Source organism: Tasmannia lanceolata, unplaced genomic scaffold (genome assembly GCF_043159265.1).
Source record: "Tasmannia lanceolata isolate RefF3 unplaced genomic scaffold, GAP_Taslan_0.1 ptg000005l, whole genome shotgun sequence".
NCBI lineage: Eukaryota > Viridiplantae > Streptophyta > Magnoliopsida > Canellales > Winteraceae > Tasmannia > Tasmannia lanceolata.
This window is the reverse complement of record NW_027518682.1, coordinates 8,317,922-8,345,539: the sequence shown is the minus strand read 5'-3', so window position 1 is coordinate 8,345,539 and position 27,618 is coordinate 8,317,922. Positions and strand designations below refer to the sequence as shown.

Sequence of the window (27,618 nt, the reverse complement as noted above, 5' to 3'; positions counted from 1 at the left end):
TGCAACTGATTTAATTGGAGGCCTTGTGAAACAAGCTATTGAGAAGATAGATAAAATAAGAGAAATGGCTGGGAAGATTCTTCAAAGGATTCTGTACAACTGCAATATATTTGTTCCATGCATACCTCATAGGGAAAAGCTGGAAGAAATTGTTCCCAATGATGCAGATTTATGGCATGTGTGGTTCATACTTGGGAAAAATTATCCATCACAGAAAATATCATGCACTCAGTTTACCATTAAAAAAAAATCATGCACTCAGTTTGTTCTTGCCATTTTTGTCGGATTTTGTGGACCACAAAATTCCAAGCCTCTCCTGGTTTTATTCTTATAATATATTTTGAGAAATGATATCAGCACAACCATGTTTTAATAATTGCGCAAACTAAGCTTTTCTTTTCTTTTTTAGTTGGCTTGTGAGAGCTTTTTGGGAACTGTAATAACCTTTGACAGCTCTTTAAATAATAAAAGACAAGACGAGTTAGTGCAATTATTAAAACGTGGCAGTTCATATATCATTTCCCTATATTTTTTCCAAACAAGGAAATTCAGTGTTTGTCTGACAATCAAAGAGTATTAAATGTTTGTCTCCTACTTATTTTTCCCAAGGCTATTCTTGGGGAACTTATTATTATTATTATTATTATTCGAAGGGCAATGATAAATTCGCACCCCTGTAGAGGAGAATATGTGGCATACTTTAATGCTTTTTGACATTAAAGGGGTGCGAATTATCCTACTGGGGGTGCGAATTTATCATCACCTTTTTTTGAAAGGCTATACTGCTGACTTCAAACTGTCTGACAAGGAATTCTATTCTACACTATCTGTAGGTACCCAGTTTCGCGTATCCACGTTTTGAATATCTACTTCAATTTGGTTGTTATAGCAAATTTGTGCTTTCTGGGCTAGTTATTTCCATTGGTGGATTACAAGATTCCCTGCGAAAGGTGTCGGTTGCAGCTTTGTTAGATTATCTTCAAGTCTCAGAAACTGACAAATGTGAAATAAGAAGTGCCAGAGAGTATATGCTAAGCACTGACCTCCTTTGGGTATTCCACCAGTATAAAAAATGTGACAGAATTGTTATACCCTCTTTGAAGGTACACATTCTCTTATCAGGGGTGTTTTTTTTTTTTTTTTTTGCCTTGCACAGGAATTCAAAATTTTAAATGTGTTCTGAAAGATAAATCCCATCTTTTTTTGAATGATCTGAAAGATAAATCCAATCTTCCATTCAAAAGTGTAATTTGCATGTACTTTACTGCCAGTGGATACGGCAAAATAATAGGACTTTCATGTGGATCATATTACTCTAGAGCCCTGCTAGGAAAACACATGTATTCTTGATGCAAACATCCTCCCCAATGTGTGTCATGTCCCACTTAGCAACTAAAATAAACCCCTTAGGCCACATTTGGATACCTCATGTTTTTGTATTTGTATTTGGATTTGAGTTTGGATGCAAAATATATCAATCATCCTCATGCTCATGTTATACGAGAGGGAGGGAGGGAGGGTCTCGCTGCTGCCGCAGCAAGCAAGGGTGAAGGTAACTGCCACAAATACTGATTTTCAAATAATGGAGATTTGAAAAGAGGGAGGGAGGGAGGGAGGGTCTCGCTGCTGCTGCAGAAAGCGAGGGTGAGGGTGGAGATAACTGCCACAGATATTGATTTCCAAATAATGGCTTGCAGAACAGATTTGAAAATTGGATTTTTTTTTTCACTGTTGTAGCTCATTTGGAAATCTAAGGATCTGATCCAGTTCCAAATCTCAACTGCGAATGTGAGAAATCCAAATCTAGATCTTGTGGGTATCCAAACGTGGCCTTAAGGTACTTTTCTAGATTATCAATATAATACAAGATCATAATTTTTCATTAAAATTGCAGCCCGACCATTGTGTGCTTAGAAATCAGTGCTCTTGACCATAATGCCCTCCCAAGTAGAGGTTTATCATGTCGCTCGTCTGGATGCCAGATCAGGCGCAGCCAGCCTGGTGAAAAGTGGCCCGTCAGCGGCCGGAAAATAATACCTGGAAAAAGCTGAACCATAAAACCCTACAACTATAAACCAAAACCTCAAACTTCCTAAAACCATACCCCATGCTTTAAAGACCCCAAATCTAAACCCTAAAGATCTAAACCGAAACCCTAAAAGGGTAAATTTAATCTTAAAACTAAAATCTACCATCTCTCTCTCTCTCTTCTCTTGTTTTCTTTTCCTACACAGGTGTTGTGCTGTGTGTGTAGACATGATAGTGTCCTCGTATCGTTATTTGTTACTCTAATTATAGTCATGTTATAATTGGATTAATTTAAGTGAAATGGCTATGACTTATATGTTCAGCAAGAATACTGACTTTTCTTTTGAAAAGTTATCGTACCGGACAGCATGTTGGACACATATCGACATTTAGAAGTTAGAACAATAACGTTCAGACAGATCCATTAGGTGACCCATTGTTCACCAACTGAACTATTCGAAATTTCAAGGGCCATGCGCCTGTGAGTTAAATTTTGTTTATTCTTTGTATTTATAATCTCTTGGTCTCCTTCATTTTTATTCTGATTACATTAGAAATTGTATTAATTATGTCACTCCTAACTCTACTTCCAATATGAATATTATAATCTGTAATGTTCTGCAGTTTTATGTTCTTTTCTTTTCTTTTTTACTGGTCTTGTCTATAACATCAATGGGTCATTTTTCTTTTAGTAACAGAGAATCAGACAAAAGGGATGGTGAAAAGAGAGTTCCAGCTGACGAAAACGAGTCCTACTCCTCACTAGTTGATTCCACTGGTTTTTGAATAATATGGAGGTTCTCACGGATATTCTTGAATTTGTTGGAGGGTCTTGGGCAAGTTTTTACCTTTCCTGCATAGAATCACTGCCATCGGCAAAATCCCAGAACCCTCGTGTATTGAAGAGTTCTCATGTATGATTTTTTTTTTGTTTGGGAATGTCATGTATGATTTATTTGTTGATTATCATATCATGTATGTGCTAATGAATTTATAGTTTGCACACAGTTGGTGCTCTAATAATTAATGGGTTATTTTTCCTATTATTTATTTGCATACTTCTTATGGCTCTGACAATGAACCAGCACTCTTCTGATGCTGATAATTTTTACTCTCTTATTTCTAATCACCTAATAAAAAAAATCTATCGATACTAGTTTTTTTTTTTGTTGAGATTTGCTAGCATCCATCACCGAAGGCATTTCACGGATGGGCTGTTGCATGTGAGAGCAGCCGCATCATGAATGAAGACAATCTGTTGGAAAGTGAGCCATTGTGGCCGCTCTCTCTCAAATGCTGCCCATCTGTGAAATGCCATCAACGATGGACACTAGCAAATCCTTTTTTTCCCAATGTTTTTTCTTTTATTGAGAAAAAAAGACCTCTCTGAGAACTATATGAGAAATTGAGAACTTTATCTGGTACGGCTCAACTGAAAAGTGAAAAGAAACAGAAATGGAATAAAATTTGGAAAACGCTTCTGAAACGTGACAATGGTGAATTTGACTGATGATTTGGTCAATTTCAATATGATTTTTGGCTTTTGGCCGTCCATTTGCAAGCCCTTTATCAGGCATTTGAGATCCCATAGTAAGAATTTTGGATCATTAGATATCCAAGGTAGAGAGCCCAACAAATGAATAGTCCAGATAAGGCATATTTCATTGTGGATTCATCAATCTATGGCTTCTACAATAAAGTCGCATCTCATTAGATCATTTTCGGTTTTCAAATTACTGGGAAGTTTGAGAAACGTGTTACCATACTGAGCATATTCAAGTCTGCATACTAGAGAGAGCCCAGCATACAAAGAGGATTTAGTGGAAACTGAATCCAAATTAAATGTAATTCCTAAGGTCATGTTGGTTTTAGATTTTGTTAATCAGTCCAAAACTGATTATCGGACTCAATCAGCAGGATTTTTTATGGGAAATATTTGTGAAATGGAACAAGCTAAGCTGTACCGCGTTATTCAATTTTTCTCATAAGATCACACGCACTTTTCTGATCTATCCAACAGAGAAGTTCCAGAAGTGCTGCCAATTCGACCCAGAAAATTGTCAAGTCTCCAACTCGGTTATTTGGTCACACATAGCTTTAGATAAGTGTTTCAAATAAAATCTACTATAAGAAGATAATGGAGATGGTACCCATAATCAACTGTGCTTTCAAATCCCAAGCTGTTTTGTCTACCAATTCATAGAATTGAATCATCTCTACAAGTTGGCAAAAATAAAAATGCTACAAACAAGCAAACTTAAACCCGATCAAAAGGTCAGCGACAGCAGATAATTTATTGCATTTCTCACTAAATTATCGATACATGACTGCTGGAAAGATACAATGAAAAGGCATAATCATGGCTTGGAGTAACATCGATATAAATTAGGCACAGGGAAATGGCTCGGAGTGTCATCGATATAAATTAGGCACAGGGAAATGCGTCCACACATTCTAATGAAACATAATAACGTAATAGATGGGCAGTTTGTATCAATCAAATAGTCTATACCAATTTAAACTTTGGCAATGGTTACGGATTCAACCAAGGGAACACATTTGGTGAGGTGGGCAACCTTGATGTCAGAACCTCTACTCCTGAATCCGTCACCTGCATGAAAATGTTTCATCCTAAGACAAATGTGGATTGCAAAGGAAGAGTTTAAGCTGCCAAAATGCATAAGGTATTCAGAATTTGTGCTCATCTATTTCCATGCTGAAACGATTCATAGTATATATGTATTTGTAGGTGGCATCACATGATTGATGGAAATTAATTCGGAAAATATTATGCTGCCCATACAATGTCTACATACTGTTTACACTAAAAAATCTATCTCAAATATTGCATGGTATTCCTACAGGAAGGATTAGGAAACACCATAATCACTGAAACCAGTTCAGACTTCAATGCTCAAGAAGCCCTCACTCATACCCCGTAATCAATGAAAATGAGTCAGGTGCTTGGAGCAGTTGAAAGAGTATGGTCAAGAAACCACCTTTTAAGAATAAGAGAGCGTCAGGATGGAATACACCATAAATCTCAATATATTTCACCCTATGGTGCTCAAATTGGAAAACACATAAAAAATAATTTGTGGAAAATACTTCACTGAATCAGGTACTGTAATCAGAATAGGCAAATTAGCCAATAGGCTATTGGTGTTCTGTTTTTTAATTTGAAGGTAATGAAGATTACAAATTTACAGTAATAAAACAAGTACATGAAAAGATGCAGGGCAAAACAAAAACTCTGCCATGTTGTTTGAATGTCTTGGTATATGTTCATAAGAGATTCATTAATTCTCTACTAAGGTCCACCACCTCCAAATGGCCTGAGCTAATCTCCTAAGACCCTGGACAAGACCTTGATGCACATGCTAATATGCTATTGCATTACATGAGTTGCCTTCCACCCATAAACTGCACTGCAGTTAAGTTGTGAAGGACTGTTAGGAGTACCAAAAGCTCCATCACATTCGAATCTTTGATACCAATGGGAGCAGAGAACATTTCAATAGGCGCCCCCTTAGGATTACTAACGACTCAAAAGACTTCAAACCTGTTGACCTTGGATTACCACTGGAAATTTGGTCAAAATAAATCTGTGCCTAAGGAGGAAAATATAGCAACCACCCGTTCTAAAGGGGATAAGCTAATAGGGATGACATTTTCCAAATTTGAAGCACATTCCCCACCAACAAAGCCTTTAAAAAATTTTCTAGCCAATAATGCACAATCAATGATGGTTAGTTTAATCTCCACAAACAATTTCCATGTGGGTCGAATTCTCTCTCCAAGATTCTCTTATTCCTGTCATCCCCATGACACCATAACACCACATACAAGGTTATCTGCAACAGAATTTTCATCCTTTCTCCCCAATTTTTATAGACTTAGGGCCATATCTCAGTTGGATCGTGCTTTGTGTTGCAACTATGAGATTGCAGCAGCAGCCATCTCCTCCCATTTCATTCCTCCTCTTCGCCCCCCTCTCTTTCTCTTCTCTCCCTCCTCTATTTCCTACCCAAATGCACCTCTCAGCTGGAGGGCTTGGAGCCGCCATCCTCCCTTCCCCTTTCTTCTCCTTCTTACCCTTCCCTCTCTTCTCGGCTGTTGCTGCACCCACCCCCACCTTCCTCCTTTCTTTGTTTACCCCCTTTCCCCTCCTATCTTTATCTCCATTCTTCTTTCTTATCCCCACAGCTGAGAGCCGTTACAACAGTCTCTCTTTCCCCCTTTCCCCTTCTCTACTCTTCTCTATCTCAGCCTAGCTCATAGTTCTGAGCCCTCCCTCCTAATCCTATATTCTTTTTCTCCTTTGATTTCTTTCTCCTTTCAATTATTTCCTCATATATTCTCTCAATATTTCACCACATTCTTTACACCCCTTTACAGAACTTTTCCCCATACCCACTACACTATTATCACATTCCCCAAAATCTCTTACCACTCCCTAGCCACTACAAGATTTTGTTGAGCCACAGATATGTTTATTTCCTAGATTTGATATTTGTGATGCATTATTTGAGGTCTCATTTATTTCCATTAGCTAGTTGTTTTGTTTATGGACTTGATGCATGAAACCTGCTTGGAATGATTTAAATTCTATTTGATAAATGAATTCAATGATTATGAATTCCTACAAAACCTTAGCTGTAATTGGTTCTTATGTGATAGTTAATCTGTCTTTGTAATATAAGTTGCTTGAACTAGACACCCTATTATGCCCCACAGTTCCCAGAAATTAACCAGTGAACCTTGGGTTTGCACCATTGCACCTTGCCCATCTTTATGGTGCTGAGGGAATGTCTTCCTCACGTTGCGCTGGGGGGGTGGGGCGCATCACCATCAGAATAGGTGTTGTAATGTGCAAGCAGGTTGAGAAATCAATGGATCGCCTACTATTCATTGTCCAATTTCAAGAAGGGTTTGGAACCATTTTTTGAATCTCTTTGGCATAATCTGAAAATTATCCTACGAAATTGGCAGAATTAGGACAAGGTTGGTCGTTAAAGTCATTTGGTATTGGAGGGCATATCTTATGAAGGATCAGTCCGTTAGATTGATTTAGAAAATTTGAAGGAAAATTATGAGATTAAGAAAATGGTTGAAGGAAAGAAGGGAGGAAAAGAGAAAAGACAAGAAATGGTGATAAAAAAAAGAACAGAAAAGATGAGAAAGAAGAAGATAGGTTCTAGAAGAGAGATAAGTCGTGAGGTCAGAAAAAGAAAGTGCATAGTATGCTTCACAACTTATCCCCTCATATTAACAACCACAATAAATACAATGAAAATAAACTTCACAAAAATAATAGGATTTTTAGAGACCAGGTTGCTTTGAAAAGAAAGATTATGAAAATTGAAAAACGATTTTATCATCACAAAAACAATAGGATTTTTAGAGACAAGGTTGCTTTGAATAGAAAGATTATGAAAATTGAAAAACGATTTTAACATTCAGTGGCCGTACTTTAGGAAAGAACTTTTAGGCATTGTAAAGTGAATGAGGATTGGAATATGGAGGTCAAGAACGAGTGGAAAGAGAAGCCATTGGTGAAGTTGAAAAGCCTCTTAAAGATGTCAATTTTGGTAACACTTTGCGTGGAAACTCGGAGCCTTCATAGATAGATGTAATCAGTGGCTTTCCTTAAGCAAATGGCATAAAAGTCTTGACAAAAAGAATGCAAGAACTTTGTTGCAAAATAAGAAACCTTTTTCTTTGACTTTGGCAAGCCCTCTTATTTCAGAGTGGAATTTTCTTTACCTAAGGTGGCTTTTAACTGAGAGGTTGGATTCATGAGGACTGTTATTTATCCTTGATTTTTTTATTTTTTTAAAAATGAGTCATTCATCCTTGATGAAGTTTCAAATTGGGTGGAAGAATTAAAATTTTCTCCCTTCACATATTTTAAGAGAGGCTAATGAAGTAATTGACTCATTGCATATGGTACTTTGAGTTAGTTATTAATTACAAGGGAATATTGGCCCATTCGATTTGTATCTTCATTTTCATAAATTTGTTAATTATATAGAAAATAAAATAGTTAAAACATATACTTATAAAGGTAACACGCATTTGTGGAAACATCTAATTACTTGAAGAAAAACCTTCATCAATTAGAGTGAATCAAGTGCCTAAGGTGAATTACTAAATCATACAAGAAGCATTCTAATGCATATCGAGATTCCATGAAATCAACTGTGTTTCACTCCTTGTTGTACTGAACAAGATGAGAGGCTGCAAATCCAAGATAATCTGTACAAGTGTTCATGGCAGGAAATTTATTTTAATAAGCTATATTAAGATAACAATAACATTGAAATCTCAAAACACAATTTAAGCCATATTGGCGACTGTTAACACCATGGCTCTAGGTCGGTTCATATTTTGAACCTGATCTCATGTACAATACCATAAAACAGTTTTACATTCAATACAATCAAGAGCAATCGTAACAAGTAAACCATGATATCCCTGGGATCCCAACAACCAAGTAAACAAAATAATCATGCTGTGAATGCCAGGGCTTGGTATCAAGCGGATGAGGGTATGAAATTACAAAGTGGCATGCTCAACAACCACGCAGGTTATAAGCTTATTTCTGGCAAAATACGGTAGATCATCAGGCATATATGAATATGCTCTGGATCTCATTATACTTTTCTCAGAAAAATTGTTTCTTGTGCTTATAAAATTCTGTTTCCTAGAGAATTTTTTATTTTTATTTTGAATGATTTTTCTTTTCATCAGAGCGAGGTTTTGATCCCTCGAGAATGTTGGAAAGTAGCACTAAGTTATATCATAAAATTAATTGGCTGAACCTACAAGTTAAGAATAATTTATTTGGCATTCATCTATAAAGAGATAGAAAATTGGAATAGCTACTATTATTAAAGAATACCTATCAAATTGACAGGTCAGACAAATAAAACTAAGTCGAGTGAATATGAAAACTTACAAGAAGAGTGTGCTCAAACTGAGCACTTCGTTTACCATCTGCCGTAACAGCTGTCCATCCATCAGGCCACGACCGATCTCGCCAAACTCCTACAAAGAAAGTTTCTTTTAGTATGCAAGTAGAACTTATAGGAATTTTTAACCATGAGATGCTTGGCTTCACATTAGCAAAAATTTCAAAAGAATAACCTGCATTGATCATTGGTTCAATCGTGAAGGTCTGTCCAGCCTTCATCACACCAACTGCTTTATTTCCTGCTATGGGTTAAGGAGAAAGCAACCCACACCTAATCGCAAACAGTCAAATGTGATTGAAAAGGCATTCTGAAATATGTTAAACCGTGTATGAGACTGTGATTCAGTTGAACTCACCATTGATAGATTTCCAAAGTTATGTTTGTTTGTTTGTTTGTTTTTTTAATGACATGTTGTCTGATTGTTCCACAACAGAACTATGAAATGAGAAGTCACATCTCAGAAAAATAAGAAACTATTTTTTTTAATGACAAAAATAAGAATCTATTTTAGCAAGGATAATTGCATAATACTGATAACAAGGAAAGGATACTTCCATAATGGGGAATGTTTGGGGCACAATGAAACAACTCTCCAATGCCATGACCACAATATGATTTGACCTGATTTTACAAGATCACTGGTAAGGATGTATTATAAAATGAAGAGTACTTGAATACTAAATATGATTTGCAATGAGAAGATATAAAAATTACCACAGAGAATCCCGACATTGATGCATGCCGGTTAATAACCTCCCCTACTTCACGAAATCGCACTCCAGGTTTAACTGAGCTTGAGAAAGAACAGAATAAAATAATACGATTAATAATTCTCAGTGCCGAATAAGATTAACTGAATGTATGCTCCTTGTAGATGTCAATGCCATGCACTATCAGTAAAACAAAGACAATAGGTCTTAAAGCATATATTAAATAATAATATAATTTGTTTAAGAAATAAAAGGTGTTCCTGCCAAAGCCTGCTGTTTTACGTTTTTTTCTCTACTTGGGGAGCTGGTATATGGTAGGTGCACAAATAATTCCTTGGAAATGCATTAGTAGGAAGTACAAAAAGGGACCAACAAAACAAAAATCTAATGAACTTAGAATGCACCAGATGTTCAAAATCTAACAAGTACCTATAGCTATAGCTTTCTCCAAGCATTCATATGTACATTGTATCAGCTGTTGAGATGCCTCGTCAACATTTCCCACAAAATATGTTTCATTAAGATCACCTGCACATTTTTTCAATAGAGTCAGGTAAAGAATTCCCTGCATATACCAAGAGAAATGTGTGGATGTTGTGTTTCCTACCATGGACACCTTTGTAGTAGACCGTCACATCAACATTGACAATGTCACCATCTTCCAATCTCCTATAACAGACACGAACAGTTGGACATGGAATAGGAAGAGCAAGCATCCAACTATAATACTAAAAGACAGAACCAAATACTGTATAGGCATGACTTAATTTTTACACACTTAAAAAGTGCCATGCTGCGAAGGAGATGTGCAGCATTCACTATGCACATAGTGAGGAGACTCGTATTGACCCAACAAGAACAATTTTATAAACAATAAACAAAGTTAACAGATGAGCATTCACTTATCTTGCTTAGACATTTCTTTGTCGTAGTTTTACATTATTACTAATCACCACATAATATAATTTCTGCAACCGTTTCAATTGTACACATGCATGGCATTTAATCCTTTTATTTAATGAGGATTATCATTTCTGTGTAGCGAATCTTAGAAGGCACAATGGGAGAAGGCCCGTAACAAAGGAACATATACTTCTTCATTGGTAAATATTGACAATGTGTAGTCCTATTATATATACATTTTTTTTGCCCAAATTATTCCAATCACAGCATAAGGGATTAAACCGGTTTATTGCACATGTTGTAGTTAATATAAATCAAAGAAAATATTGTGACACTGGATCCTCGCCAAATGAATCAAAGAAACATATTATGATGTCAAATACCCATCAAAAGGAGAGAGAGAGAGAGAGAGAGAGAGAGAGAGAGAGAGAGAGAGAGAGAGAGAGAGAGAGATATGATGGCCTCGATGGGCCCCCGACATGTTAGATCAAATCAGTTGTGGCAGAAAATTTCATGGTTTTCCTACTTTACTAGTATCAAGCAGTTTTGGGGGGTTTAGGAGCCATAAGTTATGGCTTAATTTTAGTGGGGCTTCTTCAATGTTTAGTGGCAGAACAATTTTTTTTTTTTCAGTTTTAGGTGTTCTTAATGATTTTACTAGGTCATTTTAAGTGGGTTTTGGGCAGGGCAATATGTTTTTTACTTATGATTGAGGCTCTTAATGATGTGTTTCAGTTCAGGTCTTACAACAAGGGCTGAGATTTAATTAGGTCTTAGATAATCTTTTTGCTGGAATTTTCATATGGAGCTTTGAAGCCCCTAATACTTCGGCCCCTTTCGTCCGTCCTGCCCATCTGTGTTCCGCGCAGCAGCTGTAAGATCGGAGTTTTTATTCCTGTTGTTTGAGAACAACCCTTACATATGCCTCACCAAGCCCTCCAGCCCAAAAGGGTTCCAATTCCCGCGTATGTCAGCTCGACCTGTAATTCACTTGTTGGCTCTGCCAGATGATAATTAGATTAATTGTGTATAATCATCTCCATCCCGCCACCTCAAAAAAAAACAGATAATCTTCATCCTTGATCTCTATCTATTATCTGTATCTTACAAACAATTTTATCAAATTTCCTAGTGTTCTTTCCATTGGCTGCATGAATTTTGGTAACAAAGCAAGTCTGTAATCCTAAGGCCTTAGCCAATTTCTATTGCACCATGCTACTTGAGTCATAACTCTTGAGAAATCAAACAAATGAGATTCTCAACAATCTTACATTTGTGAACGAGAAATAGGTGTGGATATGCCATGACTGTTCTCACCTAAAGCCAAAGAGATCAGATGGTGTTTGATTTACAGCGTGGAAGAGGCACGAATAGACTAACCTTACAATGAATTAACCAATTTCAGGATGGTTCCAATGAAAACTATGGTCTGGAGAATCAATATAATCCATACGAATATTGTGCCTGGTCAATTCATGAATATTAGGAAATATTTTTATCCATACCATTTTATTAACATCAAGAACTGAAGAGATGGTGATCCTTGGCTACATGATATTTCACGGGAGGTTAACAAGAGGCACAAAGGGATTGACCTTGCATTAGATGAGATAAATTAAGTGTGGCTCCTATGAAAGTTGTGACCTAAAGAGCCATTCAAGGCCTATATACTTGTGGTGCTGGGTCATTCCATTAAAGTACAAAGCACACTTCTCCAATCATATCTGTTTAATAACTTCAAGGGTAACCAGAAGGGAGTTATCCTAGAAAAAAAAAATATTTCTCACATAAGGCTGAAAAGAAACACAGAGACTGATCTTACAATAAGTGGGGAATATTAATATGGTTTCACTGAACACTATGATCAGAAGGCCCCCCCTTATAAGCATGTGCCTTGAGTTCATTCCATAAATATGAGAAGATAAACTTCCTTACAGTATCAGTTTAAATATCAGAAGTGAACAAAAGAGGGAGTGGCTGTTGACTAAACATACATTTCTCTTAGGCTGGCTAGACACCAAAGGAATTTCTTACAATAATGAGCTAATTTTAGTGTAGTCCAATGAAAACTACACAGGATAGACTCTCTGTAGTCGTTCCAAGTCCAAAATTAAAAAACACTAGTTATGTAATCAGTTTGACAATCCCGCAATGTGGCACAAACAAGACACATAACTAGATTATCACAGTAGTATTCTAATACTCCACTCAAAAGTAAATAGCTACCTTAATTGCTTCTCATTTATGAGAGAGAGAGAGAGAGAGAGAGAGAGAGAGAGAGAGAGAGAGATAGAGAGAGAGAGAGAGTAATATTCTCCACAAATTATTTAACATGTTCATTTCTTGGCAAACCTAATTGGGCATAATTCCATAATTGAAGAAATCATAGAAATCAGCTTACAATTACTGGATATCAATGAATGACAATTAAATTTGAAAAAAAAATGAACTGAATATGAAAATTAAATATATAACTGAAAAGAATATACACCTGGCATCTGGAATTCCATGGCAGATGACCTCATTCACTGATCTGGAATCAACAGAAAAAGCAGGGAAACGCTCCTTTCAATAATAAAACAACATCTCTCTGTTTTTTTTTTCCTGACACGTTTCTCTCTTTAGTACAGAAACAATGTTAAATAAGATATTGAAGTACCTACGTGCAGCAAGACTTTGGGAAGAAATGATAATTTAGTGGAGATGGATATCCTCCTACAAAATGACCAGAGATCCAATAAATGACCTAGTAACAGGCCAATGATGACCATTAGTAACTACTGAGTGCAGCCTATGTTCTACAATAGCCATAATAGTTGAAAAAACGACTTTTGTCAGTTTCCAAAAATTAAGATTTTGAGATTGAAAATAGAAGAAGAATGGTTAAAGGTTGCCCCACAAATAGGATATACAACAGGAGTCAAGAAAATGAACCTAATAAATCACAAAAGAGAGATGTCTAATTTATATCCTTCGTACAAATTTATAATAGAGATAGTTGCCGCAGTAGGCCATAGTCTTTAATGATGTGATTGAAAACATAAAATCAGACTTGTGTTTCCTGCCAATATTTCCTATGCATGATGCCATATCATATAAATAACAAATTAATCACAAGAAAATGAGAATTTAATCACATGAGAACCCTTGTCAATAAAATGAGGAATTGAGGCAGAATTTAATCACACGAGAACTCTTGTCACCATATGAAGATATAACAATGCTACTATCAAATGTTATATACATCTCAAAAAAGTAACAACTCGGAACTCTTCGGAAAAAGCAACCTCCTGCTTCTCCCTCATTTTCGGCATCTCATTTTCCACAGCTTTATGAATTACTTGTTCCTGGATCATATGTATCCTTTCCCAGCAGCGGTATACTCAACTACGCCTTTGTCCCAAACTAGTTTGGGTCAGCTAATGAATCTTTAGAAAATTTTCATGAAGAAGGTGAAAGGATTTTCCCAGCAGCGGTATAAAATGTATAAATCCATTCCCACTTGATACCATTCCCTTTTGGCCTAGAGCAAGGAACCATGCCCTTCCCCTCCCACCCATGCAAATGCCATCCCCAGGAGGAAACATGTAAGAAGTGAGCAATCGGCATTTTTATAACCTCAAATCACAAGAAAGTAAAAAGGTACAGGAAAAATGTGGAAAATGTTGAATTTTTTTGGTGGTATCATGATTTACAGGTGGACAAATAATTTTTGGCAGATAAAAAACCCTTCCAACCCGAGATCCTTTCTACTGTTGTATGGTTTTCTTTCTTCTTTGCTTCCACAAGTGTCATCCTTCCTTGAGAAAGAAAATTTTATAACCCAAACTCCCATTTTTCAGCAGAAATCTCTGAGACTCAAGTGTTAAGACTCGGATAAAATCAGAAGAAAAAGAAATAAGAAAACCAAATCATCTAGCCTCTTTCCAAGTCAAGCAATGTTAAAAAATTCACTAAGTCAATCATTAACTGGCTCGAGTTCTCATTTTTGGCCCTACCGAGTCAATAAAGAAAATAGCTAGCCATGCCTGAGTATATATTAAAAGCATGTTGGGTCTCTGATTGACAAGGCCGAGTTCACACATGGTTACTTAGGAGATTTCTTGACTGGGTTGGAGTTTTTGATTAAATTTACAAGCTGCAAGTTGAGGCATAGAAGAACATTGCAAGCCTCATAGTTCATGAGTTTGTGAAACTGCATGTACCAACTCAATAAACCATACGCTTCCACTGTCATGTATTTGTGGGAAATGGAGAACCACTACTCAGATTTTAACCATTGTTTCAAACGTTAGCATCACATGAAAGCATAAGACCTGTATCTACCAATCAAAATAGTGTACAGGATATTTCATAAATCCAACGCGAAGAAAAGTCAAAAAATAGTCTCTTCAACAATGTAAAACTAGTAGATGAAGAAAACCTACCAGCAGCTATTGTAGCCTCATGAACCACTTCATCAATTTCATCAGTTGTCACTCCAGGTCGAATTGCACGAGCAGCCGCATCTAAAACTTCCCTTGCAATCTAAAGATAAATTTAACAAGACAAATTAAAACAAATCCAAGAAGAAAACCATTTAGAAATTCACATATCAAGCTAAGTAATGCTTCCCATCATTAAAATAGGCAACTCCATTACACTCAAGAGACCAATATATATCAGAAGGTCATAGATTCGGGGATCCAACAATTTAATATTAAGGTAAAAGTTGGGGAGGGGTGCTAATAGTGGCTGTTGTTGAAACTTTTTAGGGATGAAAAGGGTGGAATTTTAAAGCTTACTTAGGGCCTATTAGTAAGTGGGAGATTTAGCGACATTTTTTGTTTGTTTGTTTTTGTGTGTGTGTGTGCGTGGGGGGGGGGGGGGGGGGGGGGGGGGGGGGGGGGGCGATCAAGTGGGTGTCAGTTCCAGGATCAAGAAATTGTAGGCTTGGCTACATTATAGATGATAATAGTGACCTACGCAGAGTTGAATGTTTCTTTTATTTAGATTGTAAGAGAAGTGAATGATATAAAGGTGCGTTAGAGGTAGAGGGCGTAAATAGATCTTCCTTACATGTGGTGCTGTCGCTACTGCTAATGTAATATTTTCTGTCACTTCAGAAGGACGGGGGGAGGGGGGGAGATGGTGATTGTGACCATGTTAGACTTTGGACATTGTGGTATCATGGTGTTGCTGGCACAAATTCTCTTTCTTAAACAGACTCGTCAACTGTAAAGGAGGACGCTATGTTTAAGTAGAGCATACATGTTCAATTCAATTTTGCATGTCACCAATCATGTTTGGACTTCGGACATCAAGAAACAATTGCAATGTCTAGATATGATGAGAGGTTTCTAGGGGGTGATCCTAAAGTGCTTTGTATCTGAGCTCTCATTAATTGCTCTAACATAGCTGTACTAGTTACTTTGTTAAAAAGGGCACCTAAGCTCTAACTGATTTGGGAAAAAAATTATCTCCTAATCGGGCTGCCAGAGATTTTTATTTTTTTTTGAGAAAACTGCCAATATATATATATATGAGAAAACGGTTCCTATACATATGTGTAGAGAATTCTCTACACACTAGCTTAAAATACAGTGGGGGGCCACATTGTTTGGGTGATCCAAGCCATCCATTTTAAAGGCCCTAACATAGATAGGGTGTCTACAAAAAATCAGATCCATAGGATCATCCCAACCCTACGATTTGTGGAGGTAAAATGGATGTCTTTAAACCTTCACAAATTAGTCCATTTTTTGCCTCAACAGTTCGAATGGTTAGGATGATCCTATGGATCTGATTTTTTGTGGACACCCTATCTATGTGAGGGCCTTAAAAATGAATGGTTTGGATCACCCAAATAATGTGGCCCCCACTGTATTTTAAGCTAGTGTGTAGATAACTTATCTACACATATGTGTAGGAACCGCTCTCTCTCTCTCTCTCTCTCTCTCTCTCTCTCTCTCTCTCTCTCTCTCTCTCTATATATATATATATATATATATATATATATATATATATATATATATATATATGGGGTTGATGTTTCTAGTCGGCCGACTAGAAAAGTTTTCTAGTCCGTCCGCCAAAAAATCAGTGCGGGCCCACAGTTTTTGTATGATCTGAAGCATTCATTTAATAGGCCCTGACATGGATAGGGTGTGCCCAAAAAATCAGCTCCATAGAATCATCCCAACCCTACGATTTGTGGAGGTTAAAATGGATGGGTATAAAACTTCACTAATTTGTCCAATTTTTAGCTCCACAAATCGAAGGGTTAAGATGATCCTATGGAACTGATTTTTTGGGCACACCCTATCTATGCCAGGGCCTATCAAATGAATGCCTTGGATCATCCAAACATTGTGGGCCCACTGTGTTTTGGGTCGGCGGACTAGAGAAGGTTCTCTAGTCGGCCGACTAGAGACACTTTTCTCTCTCTCTCTCTCTCTCTCTCTCTCTCTCTCTCTATATATATATATATATATATATATATATATATATATATATATATGAGAATAGAGTTCCTAAGGTGTCACCTCATAGAGTTCCTAAGGTGTCACCTCATATAGCTTATATCAGGTGGCGCTTAAAAACATAAGGGGCCCACTTTGTTTGGATGATCCAAAGCATTCATATGATAGGCCCTCACATAATAGGGTGTGCCCAAAAAATCAACTTCATAGGATCATCCTAACCCTTCCATTTGTGGAGGTTGAAATGGATGGGTATAAACCTCCATAAATCTGCCCATTTTTAACCTCCATAAATGGAAGGGTTAGGATGATCCTATGGACTTGATTTTTTGTAGGCACCATATCCATCTAACGGCCTTTCAAATGAGTGGTTTCGATCACCCAAAAAATGTGGGCCCCTTATGTTTTGTGAGCGCCACCTCATATAAGCTATATGAGGTGACACCTTAGGAACTCTATTCTCATATATATATATATATATATATATATATATATATATATATATATTTGAATATTAAAATTGCCAAAGATATTATTAATATGTCATTACAGAAATTATGACATGTCTACTTTACCCATACAAGGATAGTAAAACTAAGTGTCAAAGTTAAAAATAATTTACGAACAGTCATTTATCAAGAAAAGTATCTAAATTCTAAACATCATGACAGGTAATGGGAGCTGGTTGCCACCCATCAGAATGAACAGACAGCAAAACAGACTTCTATTCAATCTTTTTTTTCTTTTCTTTTTTAAATGAGACTTCTACTCAATCTTACAAGTGAACTTAGTTTGATAATATTAAAAAAAAAAATCATAGGAACCCACCATGAAACTCAAAACTTCAAAAAAGGAACTATTTAGAAGGAAAGAAAATAACGAAGAAGGGACAGTGAATGATGCCCTAGTATGAGTGATGTCTTTAGTGACGGAGGATTGGTACACTGGTTCTGATCACCACTTGAGCTCAAAAGAAATAATCCATGAGCTTCACAACACCCACTAATCATCCTCTTGGTCTCATAGGTCCTGGAAAAACAATAGGAAGAAGAGAAGGTGTAACTGCGATAAAGATTCTTAGATTACGAATAGAAAGTTCAAGGAAAAGCAAGTGCCGTTAATACAGAAAATACGAAAACAGAAGGTGCCCCTTAAAAAAAAATGAAAACAGAAGGTGACATTTACAAAGGCCCCACTCTTCTGATAAAGAGTATGGGAGCAATTAGCAAGTTAAGATTCTCTGTTTCTGGAAAGGGGACAGAAGAAAGTAAACAAGATTCATCGGTCACAGATCAATCTCACTGGGATGAAACAACCTAGAACACTGAGCTCAGTACCCGACGTAGAAAGTTAAGCTTCTTTGTTAGGAGTTCTATTAAGAGGGTCGAAGAAGAAGGGAGAGGAGAAGGGGGTCGATGTTTGAGGGTGGAGGGGCGTGGCACTAGTGTTTTTATTAAGAGGGGACAAGCTGTGCTTTTAAAAAAACAAAGTTACGAAGAAAACATGTTTAAGGGCAAAGCTTTTCTTGCCATGCATGGCCGATAGAGGCGATAACGAGGCGAGGGACTTTTATTAAAAAGTTAAGAAGCAAATCCGTTTAAAGAGAAAATATTTAGGACTCACATTTTAAAAGAGAACGATATGTGGATTCGCCTGAAAAAACAGAATTCGTGAGGAACAGCGATACAACAAAGAAACCGGATGGGTCCCACGCGGAACCATGTCCGATTCATGCGTCGACACGAATTCGGCATAGGGATCAAAGAATCCATGCAACACAGCTCATTTTCAATTGAAAACAGCTCAATGACTTCAAACAGATTCTGACACAAAGAAGTGGATGTCAGAAATACTATATAACCAAAACTAAAATAGGGCTATGCAAAAGCTCTACAAATGTACGTTAGAGGCATAACAATTTCAGTCAGAGTTATGGGATGCATCCACACATATAGCTACAACTTAATTTCATGGTATTATTGGAGGTATACTTACAAAAGCCACCAAACTTAGCACCCCCGAAGAGTATCATATGTAAGCAATGAAGAAAGTTTCAAGACTAAATTAAGCAAGTTCAATTTAGTTGTAAAAGAAGGATGGAGTATCACAGAACACATCTTAGATTGATAAACATTGACAGAAAATAGTTTTGCACCAGAAAACACAAAACTGTAAACTATACACTTACTCGAGAAGTTTCTCTCATCCTTTCAATCTGCTCCGGCGTTTTGATCTTTGAAGATAACCATGGCATTAGAAAAGAAAAAAATATCTCAAACGTCTAATGCCAACTGAATTTACAAGGATATCAGGCTTGAAGAACCCTTGAAGAGCAGTTCCCAGTCCAAGCTTACCTCAACAACATTCTGCAGGTCACTACTGGGTTCAATCTTTGGGATTCCCTGCCAGTTGAGAAAGTAACCAGATACATAACTAACAAATTGAACAGGAAAGACAATTCCTAATCATTATCTATTAGAAAGAAACATATGTGGAAAATGTATATAATAGTAAAGAGAGAGAGAGCATAGTTAGCAAAACGTGATACGGCAAAGATACGGGACGGGAAAAATTCGGGTTTAATACGGCATTGGTTAAAAAAAACGTAGTAAAAAAATCGGTCAAAAAAACGGAAACGCCAAAAAAACGTTCAATGAATAAAACGAGTTTAATACGTTTTGATTTTAAAAAACAGATTAAAAAAACGGGTTTGTGCGCATATATGCGTGGTTGCATATGAATAAGTAGAAAACAAATCCTTCAAAGATGATGTCTAATCAAAACAAATCCCTTGTAAAGCATTAAAATTCCAGGCAAGAAATAAGTTAAACAAAAAATTTCCCTAGAAGCATATAGATAGAGGAAAAAAATAACTAATTAACATTAGAATAGCAAAACAATAGAAGCATATCATCCACAGCATTCATTTTGAAAAATCTTACAATCATCAAATTTCTCATAATCTCCTATGATACTGGACTTGACAAACAACTTCTCAGGTCCAATTTCCTTTGCACTTGTTGAATCAAGAAAGCTAATCCGTTTCCAGCTCGGACATAACCTCTTGAGTGGAAACATATATTCCGTCCAAACTCGACCAGCATACCGATCTCAACCTTCTAGATTTATCATCCAACAACCTTACATCCAAAGTACCACTCGAACTCTCAAACTGTAAGAAATTGGTCCGAAATGATGATGGGATTTCGGAGCATGATGATGGGGATGATTGGAAATGGTGATAAAAGAAAACCAAAATCGGAAGAGAAGGGGAAGATAAAATTGGGTTGTGAGAGGATGAGAGAAATGGGAGAGATGGAAAAGGGAGAGAGTTGCAGAGAGAGGGCGACGACAACTAGAGAGACGAAGAAAAGAGAATCGATTTAGGGTTTCGGTTTATTTTGTTATTTTGAAAGGGAACATGGGTAAAGTTGGAAAAAGGTGAAAAAAAAACGTGAAAAAACGCCTTTTATGCGTTTGATTTGCATTTTATACGATTTCGCATAAAATCTGCCGTTTTAAACGGCAACAACGTTTTAAACGCCGTTTTGTACGGTATCTCACTAAAACAAGTTTTTTCCAAAAAAAAAAGCTGTTTTAAACAGCGTTTTGCTAACTATGAGAGAGAGAGAGAGAGAGAGAGAGTTCCTTAGCATTATCATCTATTAAATTCAACATTTATACGTGTGTAGACACACACACAACAAAGTGTTTCTAGTCGGCCGACTAGATAACATTATCTAGTGGGCCCGCATTGTTCGGATGATCCAAAGCATTCATTTGATAGGCCTTGAAATAGATAGGGTGTGCCCAAAAAAATCAGCTCCATAGGATCATCCTAACCCTTCGATTTGTGGATGTTTATACCCATCCATTTTAACCTCCATAAATCGAAGGGTTAAGATGATCCTATGGAGCTGATTTTTTGTACACACTCTATCCATGTAATGGCTTATGAAATGAATGCTTAGGATGATCCTATGGAGCTGAATTTTTGGGCACACCCTATCTATGTTAGGGCCCATCAAATGAATGGTTTGCATCACTCAAACAATGTGGGCCCCCAACTGTATTTGTGGCCGACTAAGAAGATGAGTTATTCGCTCGACCCAGCAGAATCACTTTTCTGATATATATATATATATATATATAGAGAGAGAGAGAGAGCGAGCGAAGGGTTCATGCGCTCGAGTGCTGGAAACAGGAGCGGGGCCACATTGGGGGGGGGGGGGGGGGGGGGTGATCCGAAGCATTCATTTGACAGGCCTCATCATGGATGGGGGGGTGTACCAAAAATCAGCTCCATTGGACCCTCTTAGGGTGTCCATTTGTGAGGGAGAAAATCTCGAGCGCAGAACAGGGTGGGGCCATATTTTTTAGGGGATCCAAAGCATTCATTTGATGGGCCTTTTCATGGATACGGTGTCCACCAAAAATCAGCTCCATTGGATCACCTTAGGGTGTCCATTTGTGAGGCCAAAAATGGACAGATTTGTGGACAAACAGTATCTGTCCATTTTTGGCCCATTTTTCACCCTTAAAATGGACATTTAGGGCTAATTGTTTCTGCGCTCAAGTGCAGATAAGCTTATCTGCGTTGGTCCTTAAAAAACCATTTGGGCCCATATTTTTGAAAGATCCAAAGCATTCATTTGATAGGCCCTTACATGGATAGGGTGTGTACAAAAAAACAGCCCCATTTGTGGAGGTTAAAAATGGACAGAATTGTGGGAGGTTTATATCTATCCATTTTAAACTCCACAAATGGAAGCGTTAGGATGATCCTATGGGGCTGATTTTTAGTACACACCCTATCCATGTAAGGGCCATCCAAATGGATGCTTTGGGTCACCCAAAAAATGTGGGCCCACATGGTTTTTTGAGGCTTGAGCGCAGATAAGCTATCTGCGCTCAAGCGCAGAAAGACTTTTCTGATATATATTATATAATCATGCATACGTAGCCAACGGGCGTAGCCTTGTGGTTTATGACTTTTTGCCCCCTGAAAGGCTCTAAGCTGGGGGCCATGAGCAATTGTCTCCTTCTCCTTGTACAGTTTTTTCGCCATTTTATCCGTGGCCTTCTTGGTCGCATTTTTCTATTCATTCATTTATAAAGTCCTGCCATTTCAAAAAAAAAAAATGTAGCCAATGGGCATGTATGATGTGTGGCCAATGCAGCCAGACACTGAACTTCACTTGAATGAACAAAATAGAAGGAATACATGCATGCTTAAATTAACATGTTTAATGCATGAAGTTTGAACACACGGACAACAAGTCCAACATCACATTCATTTTCATGTTGACCTATCCAGTTCCCTGCCAAAACATCAAAACACAAGGCAAGCAATAAGACCCAAATGAAAAGGACTCACATCAATTGCCCAGTCAGGTCTCTCAATGCTTGCAGGTACCATACGCCGACCTGATATTGGATACGGTCTGAGTGATCTGCACATGGACATGAAAGAAAACTGGGTAAAAGAACATGATAGGAGAAAATTTTAATGCCAATTAGACACATGATGAACAAAAATAGATAGATGAGAAAAAAGACAAGAGTAAAACAGAACAAGAAGACAGAAAAATGAAGGCTACCACCTCATAGTATTGTACATGTAATAATAAGCCATGTAAAACGAGCAAGGTGGATTGGTAAACATATATCTACAAACAATAACAACATTTTGAAGGAGATCGCATACAAGGAGAAACAGTATCGAGCTAAAAGTAATGCTAGTCCTATAATTATTTATGATATTCTTGCAGTGTGTAAGGTTGGCGCAACGGTAAGGTTGCTCCATTGTGACCTGGTGGTCACGGGTTCGAGTCTCTTTGCAAAGCAGGCGTAAGGCTGCGTACATCTAGCCCTCCCCAGACCCCGCAATGGCGGGAGCCTCGTACACTGGGCCGCCCTTTTTATTCTTGTAGTGTGTAGATGCCCCCTAATTATGGGCAAACTATAAAAGAGACTACTAATATCATTGAGACAGAAAATTTTGGCATTATTGTCTGAAATGATCATATTTCTACTTTACATATATCTCTTATATCTTCATAATGACAATAATTAAATAGGTCATGATTTACAAATAAACATTGTATGTTTATAAAGCATTTCTTAGTCATATACTAACCCACTTTTTTCACACATTCAGATGCAAAAGGTCGGACAAACCTTACCAGGAAACACCAGAGTGGACAACCCTGTAGCAAGACTTTTGGATTGGTGGCAAGATTGTGTCATACAACCGCCACTGAAACTTTTTTCAAGCAGAATCCTATATAAACACTGGATTTATACCAGTAATCTATTGCATCGTGTCAGAATTATAATGGAGAATCTAGTGTTCACAGCCAATCAACGGTGGCATAATAGAATTAATTTGTTGGACATTATGCATTACAATAAAAAGCCCTCATGTAATAAAAGATGTAGATTGTATAAGAGTTTTGTATGCAACATGTTGAACCAAGTAATTCCCAGGGACTATGGACAAGGTAAACAAAGTAATTCCAAGGGATTATGGACAAGGTAAGGACTGTATTTCAATTGCTGAAGAAAGGTATAACGTCTAGCTGAAGTGCAATGCCAGAAACATCAGAACTATCATTATGTATAGGAATGCATCGACATTTACGAGCTTGTTAAAAATGAAAAATACCCTGCCCAATCAAAATGAGGAAGTATGGGTGTTCGAGCCTGGCCCTTTTTTAAGCAATAAAGCCAACCCTCGTTAAGTGCGGCTGAAATTTGTTCATCTGGGGTACTTGCGGTAAGTCCCGACACCTTTGACTTCAAGTGTACCGACTTATGGGAGCTCCACGATGCCTTGAAACAATCCTGGGTGCTGCAATCTCAATATTAGCCAATAATTAAATATTGAGAATAAATGGAAAAAAATATAACATAAGTTGGTACATGTGGAAAACCAAAAAGGCAAAGAACAATAAAAGAAAAAATAAATGGAAGTGCAATCCGAGATGAATGAGCCGGTTACAAGAAGAGAAAAAAACCTCCTAAAAAAGGATGAACAGGCCGCCTCGATCACAAATAAAGTCGCAGCTTCAAGGTAACTTAAATTACCAATTGTTATATGAAAAGGCCAGAAATTTTCTTACACACTGAAAAGCTTTCTACAAATGTAAGAATAGACATAAATGATACAGTGCTAAATCCAAGCCGTGCTATGACCAGACAACCTGACGTCCCAGAGGGCAAAACTTTGTGCTTAAGTTTTTAAAGCAATTTATATATTGTTTTAAAGATCCCATCAAGACCTACAATTTCCATTTCTTCGTATTTTTCAAGATTCGATCCTCTCGGGCCTCCAAAAGTAACTAAAAACTCAGAGATGGGATCTGGATTAATGATGAATTAGAGTTTTGGTTGTTTTAATTTCTAATTTTAGTTTTAAAAGCACTTGCCTTAAAAAAGGTTAATTTCTAATTTTAGTTTTAGAAGTAACTTTACAATTTTAGTTTTAGAAGCACTTCTTCTTCTCATTCACTAAATGCTTCCATCACCATGTCATGGTGGAACTAAGTGTGTTCGTAGAGTATTGAATATTGAACAGATACAAAACAATTGATGCTTCACAATGCAGATAAATGCTACAAACCAGAATGCAGCACTTTCTCGGGGTAGTCTCAACTGCAGACACTTGGGACATCTGCATATAAGAAAAAGATAGGTGAGCACAGTGAAGAAGCATAAAAACCAACAAATTTCAGAAATAATAAACACATGCCAATTGAGAACCATGACCATTGTAGTAGCGGATTACATAAGCAGACATTCAATATGATAGATGCACAAACACTAAAAAAATTTGCATGAGTTCACAAACATACAGGACAAGATTGACGAGCATAAAATCAAGTTGGATTTCGGTATGTCTCAGCTCCTGTTACCAACAAAAGCAAGTGACTGTTACAATTGAAGCTTATTTCATTTTTTTTAATGGTATTTGAAGTTTATTTCTATAGCTTCATCTTTGTCTTTGTGTGTTTGGCCATGCCTGGATGACCTTATTCCTCTTTGGTTCGGCCAAATTAAAGAGGAATAGTGACCAGGTTTCTATCCTCTTGGTGATAATGAGCTCGAACAACCGTGGAATCTTGCCCGATGATCGTGTGTGAAGACTATTGTTGCTGATTAGATTCCAAATAAGTACTTGTCTCCTTGTATGCTAGATCCGAATTAGATACTTTGCTCTTTTCATGTTCATGCAGCTTATATGTCATCTGGATACAGTCGGATGGGGGGTTAATCATTGGATATAGTTTGTAGGTTGAAGAAATCCATTTTTCATTCTTGATTCTATGAGAATGTTTATGAAAGTGTCACATCTGCTAATCGTCTATTATAGTTCCATTTTCCCCTTATGAACTAAATATTTGTCCTAGTTCTTCTTCTGAAGATCAATTCAATCTATGACAAAAAAAAAAAGGATATACCTTAGACGGTTTAGAAGTATAGATACCCTAAACATTTCCTTGAGAATGGTTTATGAGATGGGAATAATCTACAAATATTCTAAGTGCAATATGAAAGAATTGAGAGGTGCTAGACCTCAATGTGTTGGTGTTAAACCAATGTTTCATGTAGCTTTGTACTATGCATGAATATTAACCCTGGGGTTCCCACTGTTTCCCAGAGCAGTACTAAACTGTATTGTTCCTCTCTTTCTTCATTGCTAAGCCACTTCCCGGGATTACAATTTTTGTGAGTTTGGTTTTGGTATATTTTCTGCGTTGTCAATAAGGCGTCAAAACCGAGGAAATATCATTGAGAAACAGATGAGCAGATTACTGCACAAATTATAATCTCAGTAAAATGGGATCATATGCCTAAGATATGAAGTTAACCTTATAGGAACTTCTGGAACCTTGGTCAATATTTAACAAGATGTTACTTTCATTTGTTTGAGGAAGAAGTTGGGAACTCAATATTAGCAAAAGAATATCTTTAAGCTCGAGCGTATGATGTGAAAGTTTTCAGCAAGGCATTTCTCATTTTTTTAATAAGCCAGAGGATTTACCAAAGATTACAAGCCTGAAAATTACGAGTTGGAGTAATAATCATAGGTCAATAAAGAGCTAAAATTATTGACAACTGGATAATTATCAAAATAGTAACTGAATATAACACGATTGGCATATGCTTCACAGTTAGATTTGAACACGAGAATAATAAAAAGGAATAGAAGGGCATACTGAAGATGAGCAGGCTTGCCACAACGAGAACAGGACAGAGACGAATCTGCCTGAAGATTTGAATCAGCGTCCATTGAACTAATTTCTTTTAAAATTCACAGCTGCTAAGAAAAGTATAAACGACAATTAGAGAAAACATGCAACCGAAAACTAATTTCTTTGAATAGATTGTTATGTTATTATGTGATAAACAGAAGAACGAAAGAGACGTTCTGCCATTCGAGTAAATAAGAAACAAATTTAACGCTCTGAAATTTTAGGGTTTCTGCTATTAACGGGAAGAAGAGTCTCCGAAAATTTTGAAAAAAAAACAAACAAGAGAAAGAGAGTACAAGGAAACCTAACGATGTTTCTATCAATTAGAAAGCACGCTCACATCTCCGGCTTAGAGGGGCAGGGATTTCAATACCTGAGGCGGCGATATTTTCCAGTTCAGGTGAAATAGGAAGAAAATGTTTGAGAATATTGCGTGAGGGAGGAGTTAGGGTTGAGGGATTTGCAGTGATTGGCTTTTAAATCTAAAGACTGGAGTCTTAGAAAAATGAGTTTCATTGGGACTGCATTATGGATCGCCTGTAGTTCACACGTGTCACACGTGTACGTTGCCTGATTCATTTGGTGGGCCGCATTATGGATCGCCTATAGTTCAAAAGTGGCATCATCAAATATTTCTAACCATCCGATTGGAGGGCATCTTTGGACCGTATATGGACGGTTAAAACACGCTAGACCCAGGGTACACAATTAAATAAACATGTAAAAATCGCAAGAGTCGGATGGTTAGGATCGTCCAAAGTTTTTAATCGGGTGTGGGACCTATTTCAGAAGGAAGATGATTTTTTCACCCCCTGTGGGATTATGCGCCCTCCGTCACGTGAATTGTGGCAGAATTTAGGCTTTTTTATGTCAAATCACCTGAAAAAAAATCATCGCGCTTTTAGAATTGTTAGAAAATCATAAGGTACATTGTGGCCGCTATCCGAAATAATTTTGAAGTACATGGATCAAATAGACTCACTCGAATCTAGTTGTTGTGCGGAAATCTGTTACGTGCCTAATTGGGCCTTAACACAAATAAACAAAAAGAAAATAGAAAAGAGAGGGAATGAGGTTGATTTGAGGCAACCGGACCTCCTAGTGGCTCAAATCGAGAGGAACCATGACTCTCCAAGAAACATAAGCTTCCTTTGTTGTAAATTTCTTTTCTCTCCTCATTTCGTTGAATCAAAGAACTTAAATACAAGCACAAAGGTGTGCCACATCATTAACCCATTTGCCCACTTCCATAACCCACTACCCACAAACTTTATCCACCAAC

At 37.2% G+C, this 27,618-nt stretch overlaps 1 protein-coding gene across 2 annotated transcripts; it reads right to left on the bottom strand.

Annotated features, from left to right (window-relative positions):
- Positions 1-4,189: 4,189 nt before the first annotated feature.
- Positions 4,190-26,843, bottom strand: LOC143877353 (methionine aminopeptidase 1A-like). 2 transcript variants are annotated; one of them, XM_077379357.1, is made up of 17 exons: positions 26,710-26,843; positions 26,301-26,401; positions 24,704-24,754; positions 23,747-23,932; positions 22,457-22,532; positions 19,434-19,481; positions 19,268-19,312; positions 15,046-15,145; positions 13,282-13,333; positions 13,110-13,151; positions 10,323-10,384; positions 10,145-10,243; positions 9,720-9,793; positions 9,557-9,626; positions 9,178-9,243; positions 8,990-9,078; positions 4,190-4,639 (listed from the first exon to the last, which is right to left on the bottom strand). In XM_077379357.1, exons 2-17 carry the CDS (start codon positions 26,372-26,374, stop codon positions 4,562-4,564), a joined length of 1,212 nt encoding a protein of 403 aa, XP_077235472.1. In that variant the 5' UTR covers positions 26,375-26,401; positions 26,710-26,843; the 3' UTR covers positions 4,190-4,561. The 2 variants fall into 2 exon arrangements, with proteins under 2 accessions (XP_077235472.1, XP_077235473.1); XM_077379358.1 differs by having other exon boundaries at positions 26,301-26,404; positions 26,710-26,834.
- Positions 26,844-27,618: the final 775 nt, after the last annotated feature.

Bases quoted from the DNA above. Each gene is read 5' to 3' on its own strand.
- LOC143877353 (XM_077379357.1), bottom strand. From the start codon at position 26,374: ATGGACGCTGATTCAAATCTTCAGGCAGATTCGTCTCTGTCCTGTTCT. The intron at 13,152-13,281 runs GTAGGTACTTCA...TGTTGATTCCAG, and splicing joins TTCCCAAAGTCTTGCTGCAC to ATCAGTGAATGAGGTCATCT. The intron at 10,244-10,322 runs GTAGGAAACACA...AAAAATGTGCAG, and splicing joins CTACTACAAAGGTGTCCATG to GTGATCTTAATGAAACATAT.